The 20,670-nt window shown below is 36.1% G+C and overlaps 1 protein-coding gene across 5 annotated transcripts in view; it reads right to left on the reverse strand.

The window, feature by feature from the left end:
* Positions 1–10,889: 10,889 nt before the first annotated feature.
* Positions 10,890–20,670, reverse strand: part of KLHL13 (kelch-like family member 13) — a 195,461-nt gene continuing 185,680 nt past the window's right edge. For all 5 annotated transcript variants that reach the window (XM_011977131.1, XM_011977127.1, XM_011977128.1 and 2 more), the window contains 2 exons: positions 14,898–15,011; positions 10,890–12,464 (listed from right to left, as the gene is read on the reverse strand). In XM_011977131.1, the coding sequence (XP_011832521.1) occupies positions 11,977–12,464; positions 14,898–15,011 (602 nt within the window). In that variant the 3' untranslated portion in view covers positions 10,890–11,976. The remainder of the gene's footprint in view (positions 12,465–14,897; positions 15,012–20,670) is intronic.

Here is a 20,670-nt window from a genome sequence, read left to right on the forward strand (position 1 = left end):
CATGAGTCTGTAGCTAAGCCAACCTAGGGCTGATTTTTCCTCCGTTTTCCGCTGTCAAGGACTGACAAGAGGCCTGGATCCACCTCTCCCTCACTTAACAAAAGGACCATTTTCCAGAGACACTGATGTCGTGAAATGGGCTCATTGTTCTACAACCTATTGTGCTCTTATATCTAACTCTTTGTCAGTCCACCAGTATCCTCCAGCACATTGGGCCATACAACTGTTTGTTTCCTTTATATGCTTAAAATCTTAGCGAACTAGGTGGGTGGCTCACTGAGTTTTCAGATCTTTGTAAGCTGTCTGATCACTATATATAGAAAAGAACAGATTGGTGGCTCCCGCCATAATGAGTAAAACACTAATTTGGTAGCTTTACTAAAAGCCACCCATTGCTCACTCCTTCATGGTGTGTTGGAACATTTTAATTTTCCAGGATGCCTTGTTGGATTTTTGTCTACCACAAGACAGCCCCTCCCTGACTATGAAGCAGCATGAGTAATATGGCTGGGATTCCCCATATGAATGGGTGCCCAAGTCTCATTATGGCCACCCTCACAGATATACAAAAACATGAGTGGTATGTGTAAGACTCAGTCTATGCCTTTGAGGCTGCTATCTGCTTCACAGTGAAGAGGAAGGTAGCAAGATGTAGAGGCTCCTTGATCAATGTGTTTGTGAGGCAATTTTTCCTGCTTCCTCACTACCTTCAGACTTCTAAGGGATAGTTCACTCTTCATAACCCACCTTCTACAAAGGGATCAGTATTTATATGCCCTGCTAACTCATTGAAATCTGTTTTTTTAACCTGTGACAACACATAATTTTTGCGTTGGAAGCAAAATTGGTAGTGGCTTCCTGATGGATGAGTGCATGTTCTTTCAAATTCCAGAGACTCTTGATATTTCTATATATCCCCCCTAAGGTTACTGCCAGATATGCTCATGAAAAAGAACCAGTCCTGATAACTCACATGAAGAGGTAAGTAACTGATGGAGATTAAAATGGGAAACCGTCAAAGAGTAGAAAACAAAAAGAACAGCCAACAGATGTAGGAAATGTACACAGTCATGTATTCTAGCCATGTCCCAAGGACTCCTGACAAAATATTTCTTCCCTGTTCTCTCTGGATGGAATTGTGCCCTGGAGCTGATTTACACTGCCTCAGGAGAAATTATTATTTACGTCTCTTCCTAACTCCACTTTCAGGAATGGTACATGGTAGCTTAAAATCAACCATGGTGGAAATATTTATACCACAAATGATATAAATGGGGGCACCTCCCTTTCTTTTCCCCAGATTGTTAAAATGTTTGCCTGCATACCACTGAGTATAAATAAATGATTGAGCTTAAATATGAAGAATCCCAAAAAGTAGGGGAACACAGAAAGCAGTCAGAAAACACAATTATGTCACAGAGCCCCAAGCATTTCACAGAAGCGATTCACCTGGCTCATCTCTTGAATATTTTCCTGTGTTTTTTTGGTCCAGTCTTGGAGAATGGATATGAAAAGCCTCCTGCAATAGTGATCAAAATCCTCCTGTTTGAGACTATGGTACACAGGGTCTATGCCCTGCTTCAATAATTTATAACAAATTTCTCTTTACCATTCCTTGCGCATAGCTATGGGTTTCACGTTTTTTCTCTTACAAAAAAAAAAAAAAAATCAAACCATACCTCAGAGGTCATGACTCAGTTTCTTCCTGTATTTTGCTCTTGATTCTTCACTTGACACGAGGCTGAATTACATTCAGCCCATTCTGCTGAATAAGCATAGCTTACAGTTCCCTGACTTTCTGATACCCTAGCACTGTGCTTATATGCAGTCATGCGCCACATAACGTTTTGGTCAACAATGAACTGCATATATGATGGTGGTCCCACAGGATAATAATACCATATTTTTACCATACCTACTCTATGTATGTATACAGAAATACTTACCATTGTGTTACTATTGTCCATAGTATTCAGTACAGTAACATGCTGCACGGGTTTCTAACCTAGGTGCAACTAGGCAGATGCATATAACCTAGGTGTGTAGTAGGCTATACCATTTAGGTTTGTATAGGTACACTATGATATTCACACAACTATGAAATCACCTAATGACATATTTCTTAGAATGTATCCCCATCATTCAGCAATGCATGACCGTACTTCAGGAACTCACCTACGAATTAGTGGCAAAGGTAAAAGTTACGAAATTTTTTACACCTGCTACCCTGACCTCACAGTCTGAAGTCATAGCCAATGGGGGTTCCCTCACTGATATGTGCAAAAGCAGCCCATTCTTGTCCTCTCTCTAACTTTAAGATCTCATATACTCGATGAGATCTTTTACTCACAGACCCTATATGATATGCTGCCAGTTCCTTGGAAACAGCCTGTATCTGAAATCAAAGGTGAAACTCACTATGGCTGGATCTGCTAGCGCTTTGCCACAATTTTTGCCTTTCTTCAGAGTTCAACCTTAGCCTATATTTCCTACTCTCCTTGAAAGTAGTGTGAGAATTAATGTGCACTACATCCAGATCTGGCCAACAAATCTTCCCACCTGCTCTTCAACTGATCCATCCTCCCCTGTTCTTACTCAGTGGCTTGGAGATGATAATGGCTGTTTGGGAAGCCATAGATAAAAGACAGTTCCTGAGTGACTGCACGGAACACAGCTACCCTTAGACCTGGAACACAGTGCTTAACTCTTCTATGAGTAAGAAGCAAACACGTTTTATTTGAGCCATTTTCATTTTGGGTGTGTTTGTTACATTAGTTTAGCTTACTATAATAAATATAAAAGCTCACTTGTGTTCAATGCCATAGATTTCCCAGGCATACTTCTCAGGTTTCTGGCTCTGCTTTTGACAGCTCTGAAAAAAATCACCCTCCTGAATCCCTGATGAAAATTTCTATTGCTAGAAAAGTTTTCACTGGTGGTGATCATTAGCCTTTTGAGCCCTTGGGCTACAACAACCCCACCTTCCACCACAGGACCAGCATGTTCAGAGACTTGGCTGAGACATCATACATAGATGGTGCCTACCTTTCTTACTTTTGTACTAGCGAATATTCTAAAATTGTCCTCTTGGGCCACAAAGCCCTCTTCTATTCTGGCTTGAACAAAGGCTTGTATGAGATAGTTGGGGAATAACTGGGAAAAGTTAATATTTAGTGCATATTTAAATGTGTACTGTGATCAAAATTATGAATTTTATTAGGTAGGATAATAGTGTTTGTTTTAAGAAGGAGAATTCCTTCAGTTGTAAATATACATACCAAAGTATTTAGGGGAGAAAGGTCATAATGTTAATTGTTTACTTTAAAATACTTTAACAAAAATTAGATTAAGCAAATATGAAAAAATGTTCACAATTGTTACATGTAAATGAGTATGCACCTGTTCATTACACCATTCTCTCTACTTATCAGTACATTTGGAATTTTTAATATTAAAAATGAAATGAAAAATAAAGTCTTTATTCCTTGTAAAAAGCTCTCAAGTTATGGGCTTCCTTGCACAATCAAGTTTGAAATATTATGGTGCCCATCTTCTGTCTCTGGTCATTTTGCTATTATGCCTCATCCTGGCATAAGAGGCACAACGGTTTTGTGAAATGGGTAGGAGGGCACAGTAATAAAATGTCTCCCTTCCCTGGCTCCCCCATGACTCTGACTGTGTCCTTCCTAAACTCATCCAGGCCTACATGGAATATCTAAGACTCATATTGACCTGAACACTTAGCATGAGGGAGAAGGCAGAAGATGGGTGTGTATGCATAAGTCAACTCTTGTTGCCAACTCACTGACTTGAAAAACCTGAAGAACAGATCTCTATCTATGACCTCCTCTACCTTCTTCACAGGATCAGTTTTGCTGACGGCCCACCACTACCACACCTCTAGGAATTGCCATGTCCTTGGAAACCTTTTGTATCTCTATCAGTTGTCCCAAACATTTTATTCTGGGCCCCAAATTAGTGGAGACTTATGACCTATATGCAGGCATTCAGAAGCCTTCCAAATGTATCCACACCTTCCTTGCAACCTTCTTAATTCCTCCAGCAGGATAGTATCTTATCATCTCACTGACATGAGGGTGTCAAAAGTCAATTAGGTTTAATACGGGCAATCTTCTAATAAAGGACCAGAGAGGAGACACAAAATATGATAAGGAAGGTCACAGATATCCCAATTTTATGACTTCTTGCAGACTTCAGGCACCTGCTCCTGTGTCCGAGTGTCTTGACCTCCGCTCACTCTAATTTGTCCCACAGAAACAGCTCTAGAGCAGGGGATTTTCTCTCTGATGGAGGGCACAAGCCTTTTTTTTTTTTTTTTTTTTTTTTTTTTTAGCACTGTGCCTCTGCTTCTTCCTTCCTGCCATAGAGCATGAATATAAATGTTTAAGGCTAGAACATGCTAAATGTGTTTGGGTGCCCTGCTGCCACATTCCCAGCTATTCCAGACTGAGCCTTATTACTAAGATTTGCTACAGCAACTTCATCACATATTTGTTTTGTTTAACTAAGAGCTTGGTGGCTTCCTTTTTAAGTAGTCTAAAACAAATGCTTTGAAATGTTAGCTCAGATTATGCCGTATTTTGTCATTTTGCACTTGTTTTTTCTACCTAAATCAAGATAGCATACAGTGAAGGCAATCCATTATGAGATGCAACAGTGCAAATTCTCCCTCCCTGGTTGCCTCCCATTCTTGGCCATAATGATGGCTTTTTGAACACTGGAAAGCCTGAATGCATGCCCAAGCTTTGGTGAGGTGGAAAGTAGAAAATGGTATGGTACTCACTGACTCTTGAGTAGAGATCAGCTCTCTTCATGGACTCTGTCAACTTTTTAGAAATATCTGGCCTCTTGACTGGCAAACACACACATTTCCCTTTGGACATCAGGAGGGTAACTGTACCTTGACCTAGCTATTGTTGTAGACATCCATTTGGGGGACTGCTTGGCACAAATAACTTCCTCGTCCATGGAAAAGTATCTTTTGTAGGGATTGAGTCACCAGCATTCATATCAGCACTCAGGCCCTTTGGCAGAGCCCTTGCTTATTGATCCAAAGGTATTTGAGCTAAACCTGGTCAATGACTGTGATTACCAAGGAGTCTTTAACTGATGATGTGGAGTGGGTGACATTTTCTTTATGGTGGGGAAAGCTGGAAGTTTTGGGAGCTCCCAATCACAGTCAGTACCATGTCAAGGAAGCTGGTCTGCAGGAGGAGGTAATGAATCTCACCCTCAGGGAAAAGCAGAGTCACAGAGTACTGTCAGCATTTGTTTCTTTCTCCAGTTTTCACTGTATCCTAGCTTCAGTTCTGGTCTTCCTAAGGGTTTCAGAGATGTCCCACTACTGGTCTACTATGTTTCTCCTTTTAGTGTAAGCTGGTTGGAGTTTAGTTTCTGTGGCTTACAATCAGGGCCTCTTTTCATTCCATATTCACTAATGTCTACTAGAACTACTGTTCCTTTTGGGAAATGCCTTCATTAAGAGATTTGTATAGGAATTCAAAAGCCTGCTAGTAAGATTGTGTACCATGTATGGTACATTTGGTGTTATGTGTTCTCCTCTAATGTAGCTATCATGCAAATTCCTCTGAGATCAGGAGGGAACCTATAGGTAGTTGTCTTCCTCTGGGTTTTGGTTTTCATTACCAAGGAAATGAGTAAGTTTTAAGACATGAGAACTGAGAAATCAGACCTTAGGTAATGTATCTCTCTGCATCTTGCTCTTTGGTATCAGGACTTTGAGCAATCAAGAAAGCTTCAGTGTGCTCCTTGGTGGTGGTGGTGGAAGGAAGGCTTTTGTTATACAGAGTATGGTCAGCAGCTAGTGAACAGTGTTTTCAACCATTTTTGATCAGGCCCCACATTAAGAAATATTTACATTACTTACATTGCAACCGTGTGTGTGTCTGTATGTGTATTGTTTGGTGAACATTTTTATTATATATACCTACATGGGTATGTATATGTGTATAAGTATATATGTATACATAAATATGTAATATGTATATATATACACATATATAACCAAAATAAAAATTCACAAAAAACTTAAAATTATGATGTATATAGTACACTCTATGTTTTATTCCATTTCTGTAAAAAATGTTGCTAAATCAATTTTAGAACTAACACCAGCTGTACCAGCTGTTCTCAATCTTTCTGGTCTCAGTACTCTTTTACACTCTTAAATTTTTTGAGGACACGGAAGAGGTTTTGTTCATGTGGATTATATCTAGTGATGTTTACTGCATTTCAAAATGAAATATGAGAATATTTTTAAATAAAGCATGTATAAACTCATACTCTATTACCTGACTGATCAACTATATCATTATGCATTCTTTAGCCTCTGGAAAACTCCACTGTACATTTGTGGGGAAATGAGAGTGAAACAGGCAAATGTCTTACTATTGTGATGAAAATGATTTTGACCTTGTGAACCCTCTGAAATGGTCTCAGGGACACCAGTGTGCCTAGACCACATTTTGAGAATTTTTGTACTAATAAGTTATGACCAGACTTTGAAAAACACTAATCTAGAAAAAGCCCAAGCTGATTACAGACAAACTGAACAAAGTAAATCCAATTAGCTAAATTTCGTTTCCCTATGTGTTTTCCTTTTGTTCTTCCTGACTGAGAAGGGTATTATGGTTAATTCCATAATGATTTCATATAAGATAATTAGTCTAAGCCAATCCATGCATGAAATTCCCCTGGCAACTGGGCCAGGGGCAGTCATATCTCCTAAGTTGACTCCATCAGACTGAAAAGAAGGATTTAAATTTCATGGTAGGGGAGAGGTTTTCTCTCTCTGGGTCTTAACTAGAGATGATACTGGCAACACAGTGTTTGCAAAGCTATTGTAAACGGAATGTGAAGAAAAAGAAAAACCCTAGGTGTTTGAGGATATTTAGCTAATTATACCATGCCTGAGTCTTCTTTTACCTCCAAAAAGGCATTGAAGATTTGTGAGAAAACACATTTCCTTATTGTTAAAAGTTGGGGTTTTCTGCTTCTTGTAGTAAAAGGCACCCAGTACACTAAGGATTTAGAGAAACCATATGAAATATTCCATCCTGATTTTTGCTGAGTTACAGAGTATTTTGAAGGACAAGTTGTATATGACTCTATCTAGCACAGAACCAGCAGGTTGGTAGTTGGTGTAATTAATGAGAGATTTGCAACAGGAAGTTGTACCTCAGAGGATAGGTGCTAGGATTTCAAAGAGAGGTTACCCTTTCCCTATGAGTACTCTCTCATTTCCACATTTGTGGCCACAGAAACTGTATTTTATTAGGGCAGGTCCTCATTTCTTTATAGCCTTCCACTCATTTTACAAAGACCTATTTCTATGACTCTGCTCAGATGTTGCTTCTTTACACCCATCATAGCCTCAAGCACAATACAGTGTAAGTACCTATCTCCCCAATTAGATTGAGCTCATGACAGCAGGAATTGTTTTATTCATCTGTGTAGCCTTAGGACTTTTCACTGACTGATATGAAATAGGATCACAATAAATTTGTGTTGAAAGAATAAAAGAATGGTAATGAAATATGCTTTTGTAATGCAGGGGTCAACAAACTACAGGCTGTGGACCAAATCTGGTATGGCTCATGAGCTAAGAATGGTCTTCACATTTTTAAATGGTTGAAATAAGTCAAAAGAAGAATATTTTGTAATACATGAAAATAATATGAAATTCAAATTTCAGTGTCTATAAATAAAGTTTTATTGAAACACATTCACACTCATTCATTTACATATTGTCTGCATCAGCCTTCACACTGCAACAGCAGAGTTGAGTAGTTGTGATGAAGACCATATGGCCCACAAAGATTAAAATATTTACTGGCTCTTTACAGAAAGTTTGTCAAGCCCTGTTGTAATATCCCCTCCTTTTTTCTTTCAATAAATGTATGGCCTTTAGTCTCACTTTTTTAATTCAATCTTTGTTAATCTTAATCTCATTGCCCAATAACACATACAAGGTAAAGATACATTTGATAAAGCTTTGATAATACTTGACAATACATGATTAAGGAACACTAAATGTAAATAGAGATGAAATATCCACTATGAGATATGAATTATGCAAATTAGGTTCACTGATGAAATAAGTGTTTTAATTGTCTGGCATCACTATTGCTTAATTACACAAACATCTGATTTGATCATGTCAATATTCAGTAATTTTTAAACTGACAAATGCCCAACACATTACCTAATTGTTAAACTTCACTTACTACACATTACAAAATTGCATCCTAAATATTGCATTGATGTATTTTGTATCAGACGTTAATGCATGGGTGTATTAGAATGTATTTTATACCAGAAAATGATGTATTGATGTATCAGAACATACTTTATATAGTATATACAAAAATCATGCTGATTTTTAAATAATTGTGTATAAACAATATACTCATAATTGGCAGTAGTGATCTTGATATGTGGAAGATGATGGATGACTTTTTTCTTCTTATACTTTTCAATTTTTCTATATTTTGCATTTTTATAAATACCAGAGGTTTTAAACACCAAATTATTTGACCAATTTAAAATAAAATTCCCTTAGTCTCTAAGAACTTGCTTTGCATTTACTTTTCTTCCTGCCTACTCACAAAGCTATTTGATGTGCAAAGGACTAAACCTGTGGTTTAGGCATAGGAGCTAAGAATAAAATTAGAGGCACAGCCAACTTTGCACACAAGAATGTTTGCTTACTATTCTTGTGGGAGGAAAACATGCAAAGGCCCTTGAAATGAGAAAATAAAAGGTCACATGGTGGAACTAATTAAATAAGACAGGACTTAATTTCCCTGTGGTGCACCCTGTTGTAGGCTAATATAGAATCATTTTAGCAACTCCCAAAGAAATATTACATATGTATGTATTTATGTATGTATGTATATTTTAGTCTCTAAAGTAATTTTAGAAAGGAAAGAGTTTCAGGTCATAATTTCACTTTTCAGGGCAAATACTGATTATCAGATGAATTTCCTAAAAATTATAGAAATAGGCAAATTCTTTCTTCATTTTTCATATTCCAGTAATCTTGACCAAGAAGGAAAATCACAAACCTTTTGAGATTTAGTGAATTCTACAACTCCTCTTTCAAGTAGGCTAAGAACTTAAGAAGAGCAAATGTGAGAAATGCTTATAAAGCCAACTAATAACTGGCAGGTATTTTTTCATAAAGACAAATAGTTAATTCACTGTAAAGCAAAATGTGTAATAATTTTCCAGGTGTTAGAATTGTTTAGTAATAGCAACTACAGTAAAGTGTGAAATAAATTATATTGTAAATAACATACATAGATGCAGAAAAGCTACGTTGTCAAACAGAAGTGGATATGTATGTTTTGTGTTATTCCCTGTGGCAGACTGCTAGAAGATCATCAGCCCCATTTCTTTGTCTTTCTGGGCACACAACTGTCTGATATTTTCTAGTTTCTTTTGTGTTTATATGTAGCCACAGAACTGACTTCTGGCCACTAGAATGTGGGGACAGGTGATGTGAGTAGAGGTAATGTATGCTTCTTTCAAGCCTGACACTATAGCCCTCCCACCTGCAACCCTCGATTTTTCTTCTGACTGAATGGAGAGGACTCTGAGAACTTAAAAGGGGAGGCCACAAGATGGAAAGAACTTTTGCTGCTTGGAGAAGAGCCATTTGATCAGGCATGCCTCCATGCCTGATCATTGTTTCTGAATTATCAATCTGTCTTATATACTCCTTGTATTAGTCCATTTTCCCACAGCTATGAAGAAATATCTGAGACTGGGTAGTTTATAAAGAAAAAAGAGGTTCAATGGACTCACAGTTCCACATGGCTGGGGAGGCCTCACAATCATGGCAGAAGGTGAAGGAGGAGCAAAGCCACATCTTACGTGGTGGCAGGCAAGAGAGCGTGTGCAGAGGAACTGCCCTTTATAAAACCATCAGATCTCATGAGACATTTTCACTATCATGAGAGCAGCATGGGAAAAACCCCTCCCCATGATTCAATTACCTCCCACTGGGTCCCTATGGGAGCTACAATTCAAGATGAGATTTGGATGGGGACACAGCCAAACCATATAATGCCTCCATTTTTAGACAGGTGTTAACTATGTGCAAATGGCTGAATCCACTCTGCCTATAAACAGATAACTGATACCATTGACCAGCTGCTCTGACTTAAGAACAATAATGCTCAAGAGGGATTTTCAAATTCATAACAAGCTTTCCTAATATTCAAATGTACTGCTACTGAGAAAATTGTTTACTTAATTATTTAACTCAAGATAGAGGCAGTGACATCTGCACTGTTAATTACCCAATGGTAAAGAAATTTGGAGACTCACTAGTTGTATTTTCATAGCCCTAAATTTTTGGCTCAGATTTAATCCGATCATCTGCAGATAAAGTAGAGAAGATCACAATATGATGCTAATATAATTCTCAAATAATCTTTCACAAAAACATTTTTCCTTTGGGATCCTAGGTCAAGACAAATCTCTAAGATAATTTTACACAATCCCTTCTCATCAGGCAAGATGGATCGTCTTGAAGATCAGGGAGACTAAACTCAGAATTGTAATTGCTCTTTTGGTTTAGACATGGTTGGCAGTTCTGCGGTGATGAAAAGCCAGTTAGCATCTTCCATAATCTAATTCCTCAAACACCACCAGCAATGAGTTTTGATGAACAAAGTTAGACTTTGTCAAATTCTTTTTTTCCTTGAATAAAAAAGCATAAATATTCACTCATCCAAGCTGCTCAGAGCTGTAAATTCTGATCACATTTTGCCATGCCAAAAATATAGATATTTAATCAAAGGAAGTCAAATCAGACAATAATGGGATGTCTCAGACCAAAATGACATTAAATGTTTTTTATTGAACAAAAAAAGATAAAACATGGAAGTTGAATTTGTTGAGCAAAAGCAGCTCTCCAGGTGAAGCTGCTACAATTTGTGCTAAATAACCTTATGAACTGAGTATACAGAATACGTATAATATGCAAGTTACCTCAACAGCAAAGGAGAAGGAGTAGAATACAATTTTTGAAGATAAAATCTGGTCAAGTGACAAATTTTGTTGCTCAAAATTTCTAGCCCTTATCCACCTAAATTCTGTATGGTTCTACATATATGCATTCACTATGTGCATACTGAATTCCCATTTTAATAGAAGCTGCTTTTTGGAAGAATTCTTTTTAATTTCACATTTATGTGCCACTCAATTAAAAAAAATATATTTGACATATGTGTGTGTATGTATGTGTATGTATGTATACACACTTTAAAAACACCAAACCCTTGTTTTTAAGTAGAGGGTTCATGCTGCTTTTTAAATTAATATTAGTGAATTTAAGCTATTTCTCCTGTGTGTCTAAGAAACTTTGTGTTCCCAATGCACCCACACAGTCAAGTGGGTTGACAGATATGTCAAAAATACTTTATGAAAAGAGGGAGGTAGCTCATGCGAGTTGGCAACCTTTTGTGTATTGTTTCCTGTTCAAGCAGGCTGCCTCCCTTTGACATCTTACAGTCAAAGATGAAAGGAAAACTTTTACTTTGAAGCCTAGTGAGCACAGTTGTACATTTACTATAATCCACCTTCAACTTGGCTTATTGGGTTTACTAATGTAAGATGACAAATACCTTACACCCAATACACAGCATTTAAAAAGTACTGAAGAAACATTTTATAGACGATACTTTTTTTTCATATGTTAAACATCAGCTTCTATGGGATACATTTCCAGAATGGTTGTGTTACCACTTTATAAACACTCTAGGCCAAACAAACAGCACAAATAACATCAATATTGTCTTTTTTCCAATATCTGTATCAATTACTGGAGGCTAATCCTAACATATATACTACTTAAGGGGGAAAAAGAAGAGAATTTATGACACATTGCAAAGATAGAACTACAGCATCTTAGTTGTAGAGATGATCTTAAGGTGCAGAAAGAGGGGACTCTCTAGAAGGTGATGGTGTGGTTTCTTCTGGTGGAAAAACTGTGAGTGTGCAAGCACGAATGCCGCCAAGGGATTCTGGGAGATCAAAAACCTTATGCCATTCATCTTTATCTGGATCATATTTCTGCACTATCTCTACCATACAACGATTATTCCAAGAATACCCCCCAACCACATAGATTTTATTTTCAAAGACAGCGACCCCAACATCACTCTGCCCTCTTAACATGGCAGCAATTGGGGTCCACTGGTCAAGGATAGGTGAATAGTATTCACAGCTTAGGACATCATCATAATCACTTGTTCCTCTGAAGTGATTGCCACCAATGACATAGAGCCTTTCTCCCACTGTACACATGCAATGCAGACCTCTGACCGTGGTCATTGGCGCCTTCTGGATCCATTTGTCAGTATCAGGGTCAAAGCACATGAGCTCCTTTTGGAAAGTATCATGAGTAATTCCTCCTAAAGAATAAAACAATAGGTGTGAAGTAAATAGATTGTTATAGAAATGCAAAAATAATTAAAAGAGCTCTGTCAGAGATAATTAACTTTTAGCCACATATTATGACATATGGCTTATCAATACTGTTCTTAGGACTGTCTTCCCTCCATAAATACATTCTCTGGATCAAAAATAAAGAAAATAGCACTTTCATCTTCTTAAAGAACAAAACAATCACATTATTGCAATGACTTTCTCAAATGGAGATCCATGGTGTTTTTAAAAGACTTTGCTGAAGGAAAATATATTTTGGTCACTGATACAGTTGGATCTGTAGTAAATTCCATCTACAAAGCATCATTCACTCCTTACTGCCTTTTAGTGGGTATCCTCCGGGTGCTGAGCACTGGGCTAGAGCACATTAAATTCCAGGCACCCATTTCCTCACTTGCCACAAAACAATATCTACTCCAGTTATTGCATCATGATTGTGACTCTGAAGTGAGATATTTCTCAAAAATGCCTTGGAAAAGTTGAAAGTCTTGCACAAGTGTACAAGCTTATAAGAATATTCAGAATTGTTTATGTTTATAGAGTTTTCTGTGGGCAGAGTGAGGATAGATAATGTCATCTGTTATCAGAATGCATGTTTAAAAATCTAAAGAATTAGAATGCTGAATATACGTGGAATTTTATACATGCAGCAATTTGTTGTTAATCTTATTGAGTCTGTATCATCTACAAAGTGTACTCTTAGATCACATATAAATCAGTCTCTACAACGAAAGTATCAAACTATACCTTCTGTAGACAAGGGAGAGAAGTAAGCTAATTTTCAGTCAAATTATTCAAAGTTTTACTGTCAAGTGGCCAGATGGCAGTCACTATCACTGTTTTCTTCTGCTTTTTAAAAATATTTTCTCTGTGCTTTACAGAATTCCCAGAAAGCAAAACAGTGTTCATTGTTTTGAAAATCAGCCATACTTTCTAACCACTCTTAATTGGGAAGGTCATTTCTGCAATACACGCCAGTTATGCCAAAGCACCACTAAAACAATTCAGGTGTCATTTTTCTCAGAGGAGTTGGAGCTCTCATTATAATGGTACAGCAGCCGCCCACATAAAATAGATAGATGGTATAAATCACGGATTAATGGGAGCATATTTATTACCTGTATGGTTCTTCCAATATAAGACATTCTGTAGTTGCTCATGAGTTTAACACCAGAAACCTGCCAATCATATGCTACAGGCCTTTCATTGATTCTTATTGATTACAGATTTCATAAGGCAGTGGTCAGACAATCAGGCCACAAATATCGCCTTTACACCTTTGGTCTCTAGTAATGTAGCTGCTGGCCTGGCACTGGCAGGCCTTCATTCAATGGGGAAGAATTGTCCCATGTAGAGTGTGTCAGGGCCAGGTGATAATAACCTGACTAACAAAGTTAAATGTCAGTACCAGAGGTGGTCTTCACATTCAAGTGAGACTTCTTCCTAAATTTTACAGGAGAACAAAAGCAGAAAATGCATTAAAAAAAAGAAAGAAATTTGACAGTAGGTTGATTTAAACACCAACAATTTGAGAATGAAAGTTGCTGCTGGGACACTGTGAATGAACTATATCCATTTCAGAATTTTTTAACAGAAAAATATATCTTCATGTGCATAAAATACAGATAATCAGCACAGAAATATTTATGCAATGACACCATAGTAGAATCCTCTTATAATGCTAAGGAAGAAGGAAATCCATATTATGGGCTATACTGAAAGAGAGAATGAATATTATTATGTACTATTACGCATACTGGAAGCATGTTTTATGCATAGGAGAGCTTATATGTTACATAATGACACACTCCTTCACACAGTTTAGCTAAACCTTAAATAAAATGAATTAACTGTTGCTACAGAAACTATGAATGGTGCTTATTTGAATACAGAGCATGGGAACTAAATTTGAATGCTTTTCAATTTCTTCTAAGTTATACCTTATAACAGGATTGGTTTACTAGTACTCTTATAAATCTACAGAATGCCCAAGGCATTCATATGCAAATACACACAAAAATAGTTTCTAAAATCAACATAAATTATATTTTGATTATCCATTTTTCTGGATTTTTTTTTTTTTTTTTTTTTTGAGATGGAGTCTCACTCTTTCACCCAGGCTGGAGTACAGAGGCGTGATCTCAGCTCACTGCAACCTCCGTCTTCCAGGTTCAAGAGATTCTCCTGCCTCAGCCTCCCAAGTAGCTGGGATTACAGACGTGCACCACCACACCCAGTTAATTTTTGTATTTTTAATAGAGACAGGGTTTCACCATGTTGGCCCGCCTGGTCTCAAACTCCTGACGCCTGAATTATTATTATTACTACCACTATACGGAAAGATAACCATATAGTTAAAAGCTTATATATTATATTGTGTTAACATAATACTTGTTTACCTGAAATATACATCACTCCTCCATACACAGTTCCAGCATGGCCATAGTGGGGCTCACTCATTTTGGCAACATAGGTCCATTCATTTGTTCTTGGATTGTAACATTCTACTGTAGCTGTTTAAAAAAACAAAAAAGAAATAAAATGATTTTTAGCTTCAAATTTAGCAATTAATTATTTTTCTCTTAAGTGGAACAGTAATAGTATCCAAACACTTTAAACATATCTATTATAGCTATGATAGATATGTGAAAGACTGTGGGGGGAGCTCTTATAGTAATTATTGAGACTATATTAATAATATAAACTATTAGTACATGCTACATTAGACTAGATAGTGTAAGAATCTAACAAATTTCTGTCATTGCAGAAATCACTAAGATTTATTCTGTAATCTGTTTACATATTAATAATTTGACATTTCTCCATTTTCTTTGCTCTAAAAACATAGGAAGAAAGGATGAAAAAAATCAAAAGGAATGAAAAACTCCTCAATTCTGGGTCCCCATGTTGATAGAAACAAACGTTGATACATAAGAAGCAAACTTGTACATTGAGAATGAAAGTATACACACTTTTTGGTTCATGTTCTGAAGCCCACTGTTTTAGTTCATATACAGACTACAAAGTGGACGCTGATGACAATTTCTCTACATTTATACTTTAAAGCAGATAGTTTGTATATACCCACCATCATTGCATCCAGTACTACTCTTAACCTGAAGATAGTTGGCGGCATAATACAAAGGTCTTTATTAAGAATACTTCCTCTCAGTAATATATGTATCATCTTTTAACATAATGTATTTGGAGAAGTGATCTCAACTCACTTAAGTATCTTTCAATCAATCTGTTATAACCTCAAGAACAGAACAATGTCACCAAGAAAGATGGAAAATGTAATCACTTTTTAAAAGGCAGAAAAGCTATTAAGAGAACTCATCAAAAGCATGAGGTCTAGATTAACTCGAAAAGTTCGTATTATTTATTGCATACACTGCCAACTGCTAATCCAATTTCTTGCATCCCCCAACCCCACTTTTTTAAACTAACAGAACCACAACACTGCTTAGGGAAGAACTGCACCAAGCTAAAAACGAAATTTAATTTAGCAGGTTCCCTTGAAGCTTTGGTCAACCATATGATATAGTTCTGGGCAGTGATGGGTAAGCAGAAGTTTATTGAGTAGGACAATTTGATCAAGCCACTGGAATTAGGTTTAGCTACTTGCAACCAAATGCAATCCTGATGAATCAACCTTTGAATGAGATTCTCTACTTAAAAAAAAATAACATGGTGACAGGCAAAACACACACACACACACACACACACACACACACAGAGAGAGAGAGAGAGAGAGAGAGAGGGAGAGAGAGAGAAACTACTTTTCCTCTCTATTCAATAATTTCATTTCATCATCAAACTCACTATGCAAAGTATGCTTTTCTCCTCCAACCACACCTATATTATGCCACTTCTTGTATCTCTCTACTGACTTCCTTTTCCACTTACTTTAGCTTTGAATTTTCAGTCTTATTTCAAAAGCTTTTACTATTCTCACTTTTACCTACTGCTTTGTTGGCTTTGTTCATTGCTTTAGGCCTGGATCCTTGCCAATTCTATTTCTTTTAAACCCTATTTCTAAAATTAATAACAAGTTAAACTGCCACATCTCTCTCTCTCTCTCTCTATATATATATATATATATATATAATTTCTCTCTATATAATTTCCCTCTCTATATATAATTTCTCTCTCTCTATATATATATATATAATTTCTCTCTCTCTCTCTCTCTCTCTCTCTCACCACATAACAGAAAACCTAGTGCATTGATTGGTACTTGGCATTAGCAAAGCCATTAATGGGAAGGTTTTAGAAGTAATTAAACCATACATCCTATCAGAAACGGGGTCTAAAAAGACTTCCAGATATCATCTTCTCCATCTACTTGAAGCCAAAGGCAGGATTCAGTATAGCTTTACACTTTTCTTAATGCAGGACTCTGACTTAAACTTTGAAATTTTTGGATTGTAACTTCCCTTTCTTATGTTTAATTCAAACTGTTCCAATGTGATTTCCTTTAGTTTGTTCTTATTCTTTCTATAGTGGAGTTAGAATTTGAATAGTTATTCACTTTTGATTATTATTAATATTTTCCAATGTAGAAGGATAATTCCTCTGTCAGTGACTTAATTGCATCTTCCCCTAATAGTGGTTATAAGAATCCATTTATACTTTCTCATACAGGAGCCCCTCAGTGCAAGATAGCTATTAACCACCAATAACAAAATTACTATATAATAGTCCATCATTCTTGAACTTTTTTCCAGCTAAAAATCTATCTCCTTTAACTGTTCCAGGCGTTTAATTTTTATTGTCAACTTTTATTGTCATGCAATTCTCCATGCAGAATTGCTATTGTTATCAGTAAAATCAATAGTATTTTATTTTAAAATAAAATACATCTAATTAAAAAGTAGATACACATGCTCTTATTTCCATTTTCCATATTTATAAGACACTCAGATATAGGTTAGTACCAAGAACTCTGATGGGAAGAGGGAGCAAGGGATGATGCAAGGCAAAGAGTTGGAGCCACAAAGCAGTGCTTCAATCATAGTCTATAAGAGTTGGAAATGGTAAAGAGGCAACTGGAAAAATCTAGAGCAGGTGGCAGCAAACCTCAGTCCATAGGCCAAATCCAGTCTACTTCCTGTTTTGTAGGGCCCACAAGATAAAAATATGAATGATTTTATATTTTTTACACATTGAAAAAGAATCAAGACTATTTTGTAACTAATGAAAATTCTATAAAATTCAAATTTCAGTGTTTACAAATAAAGCTTTATTGGAGCACAGCCTCACTCATTTGTTTATGGATTATGTAGGGTTGCTTTTACACTACAACAGCAGAGTTGATTACTTGTGACAGAGATTGAATGGCCCACAAAGCTGGAAATAGACCCTTTCTGGCCCTTTACAGAAGTTTGCTGGCCCCTAATCTAGAGAATTAACTTCAGTAGTCTGGTGGCCTAGTGTTTACATTAAAGAATCTCTCCAATTTAAGAATTACACTTAGGTTGGTTATCTCACATATATCAGGAGTTCTTATTTTCCGAGATAATTCCATAGAAATCCAGAATCGGTCCTAAAAGATGATGTGGAATTTATTTGTTCTTTAAGATTAGGAAAGAGATTAGCCTAAAGAAAATCATTTGAACAATGATGGCTCCCTTAGAGGGGAGATGGACTCTAGAAACAGAACGCTGGTGAGTGACCAAGAAACCCCCAAATCCTTTCGGGGGTATAGAGGCATTTAATAAAATTTAGTAGTTTTATTGTGCATTTATTTGAAAAACATCTAACATGCTTTCTGTAAGTTATTTCATTATTTGAAATCTTAACTTATTAATATTTAACTGAAGTGAAAGATATTGGAGCTGTCATATTCTTCTTCAATACAGAAAACTTCAATGGAAGATTGATTTTTTTATATGACACAATTTTGAAAGATACCAGAAATAACTGACTTCTTTTACACTTAAGTGACAGCTACTCTAAGCTTCCCCTAGTTTCTCATTGTAACAAGTGTCAAAGGAAAGCAGCATTTTGAAGGAATTATATTTCAGCACGAAACCAGTGAGCAGACGTGTGCTAGTGCATACGCACGCGCACACACACACAGAGTCTTTTTTTCATGAACAATGGGCTTAGGTTTCCTTTGGTCCAAGTACCCCATGAAAAGATTTTAAAAGACCAAATGCATTAAAGTGATCTAAACTGTCTTGCAAATGTTTCCACTGTTTTCTTTTTTTAATTTTTAATTTCTGTGGGTACATAGTAAGTGTATATTTTTATGGGGTACATGAGATGTTTTGATGCAGGCATGTAATGTATAATAATCACATCATAAAAGATGGAGTATCCATCCTCTTAAGCATTTATCCTCTGTGTTACAAATAATACAATTATATATACTCATACTTATTGTAAAACATACAATTAAATTATTATTGACTATAGTCACCCTGCTGTGCTATCAAATACTAGGCTTTATTAATTCATGCTAACTATTTTTGTACCCATTAAATTTTTCTTTTTATAATTATATACAGGCAATGGTTACTGTGTGTAAGAAGTGATATATTGGTACTAATCAACCTGTTAAATGACTTTCCCATCAGTCCCCTTTTCCTGCTACCCATTCCCATCACCTCCTTCTATTTACAAAGGCATATGAACGTGTCAACTTAATCAGTTACAATGGGAATGTTAATTTATTATAATAGATGTTAATGTGTGCGTTGAAGGGGGAATTCTATTTTTAAAAAGCACTTGTAGGGTAAGGGAAATGTTAAAAACTCAGTTTCTGGAAGGAACATTCAGAAATATAGGCGAGTTTCTTTAGAATCAAAATCTGCTATTCTGCAAAAACAATGGGCCCAAGAAAACTGGAAAAGCCAACTAATACAAATTCACTTTTTATTTATATAAAGAGAAAGAAGATCAATAGTAAAATTCAGGAAATTTCATTAATATTATTCTTTGGGAGCAATAGTAATCAAGGCAGGTTTCATCAAGTTTGGTTACCTCAGTAATATAGAATGTGACATGACAAGACAAGCTACTTCTTGCTTCTATTTGAGTATAACACAGAAAGAACTCAAAGTGGGTGGAGTGGATTAGAAAGAAATGAAACCTCTTGCTTCTTGGCTTTATCTGATGACTCTCTTTGACCTTTTTTTCTCCTGAAATCAAGACTCTAAATTTGAGTGCACTTACTAAGTCAATCACAAAATATTTTTTAAACTTCCAATGTATTGTATAATAAAATGTTAAGTACAGAATGCATTTGATGGGTATGCTGATTTTAAGGGACACAATCATTTTCTACAAAAGTTTAGCTACTTATAGATTACAAATCTATAAGATCATTATAGATTTGTAATCTATAGATCATTTCAAATGGAATAAAATATCAAATAATTGGATGATAACTAGAATTAGAATTCTTGGAATAGATGGTTTGTGCCTGTATTATAATGACGTGTATTTTTTAAATGCAGTTTATGAAATAAGATTAAAATGAACCTATATATACCATTAGAGGGGAAATTTTTTAAGTCATCATCCTTAGGTTAAGCTTTAGAAATTTTATTGTTAAAGCCTAAATATGAATTTAGGAATATCCTAAGAAAAGCATGATTCCCTTGTTTCTTTTCCCTTTCAAAATGAAACACAAAAGACTGTTTTAAATCAGAGATGGAGGGGTGGTTTCTGAAGGTCAGGAGTAAGGATTCCTGTGTATGAGCCATTTGCCCAACAGGGTGGTCTATTTCTAGTTCCTAGATGGGTATACCATAGGAGCAACTGAAAGAGGGTTGGGATAGGTTAAAAAAAAAAAAAGCCTCTAGCATCTTGGTTTTATGTAATGACTCTCCTTGGCCTGAAGATTATAAACTCCCAGAAGAATATGGCTTCTAATTAGTGTTAGGAACTATATATTGAAAACTAAGTAGCTGCATATTAACAGGGGTGATAATATCAACAAGCAAGGACCGACTTTGAAAAACGGAGCTATTTCCTCTGAGAAAAGAAGACTGCCCAGGTTAATGACCTATTATTTGTGAAGAAAATATTTAAGAAAAGATTATCTTATACAGGGATTTTCTAAGAAACAACCAAGTCACTACTTGCACTTTCTAGATATTTCCAGATACCACAAATTTAAAATAGTATAATAATGTGAAAATAATGGGTGTAGGTTGACTG

Source organism: Mandrillus leucophaeus, unplaced genomic scaffold (assembly GCF_000951045.1).
Source record: "Mandrillus leucophaeus isolate KB7577 unplaced genomic scaffold, Mleu.le_1.0 Scaffold174, whole genome shotgun sequence".
Classification (NCBI taxonomy): Eukaryota; Metazoa; Chordata; class Mammalia; order Primates; family Cercopithecidae; genus Mandrillus; species Mandrillus leucophaeus.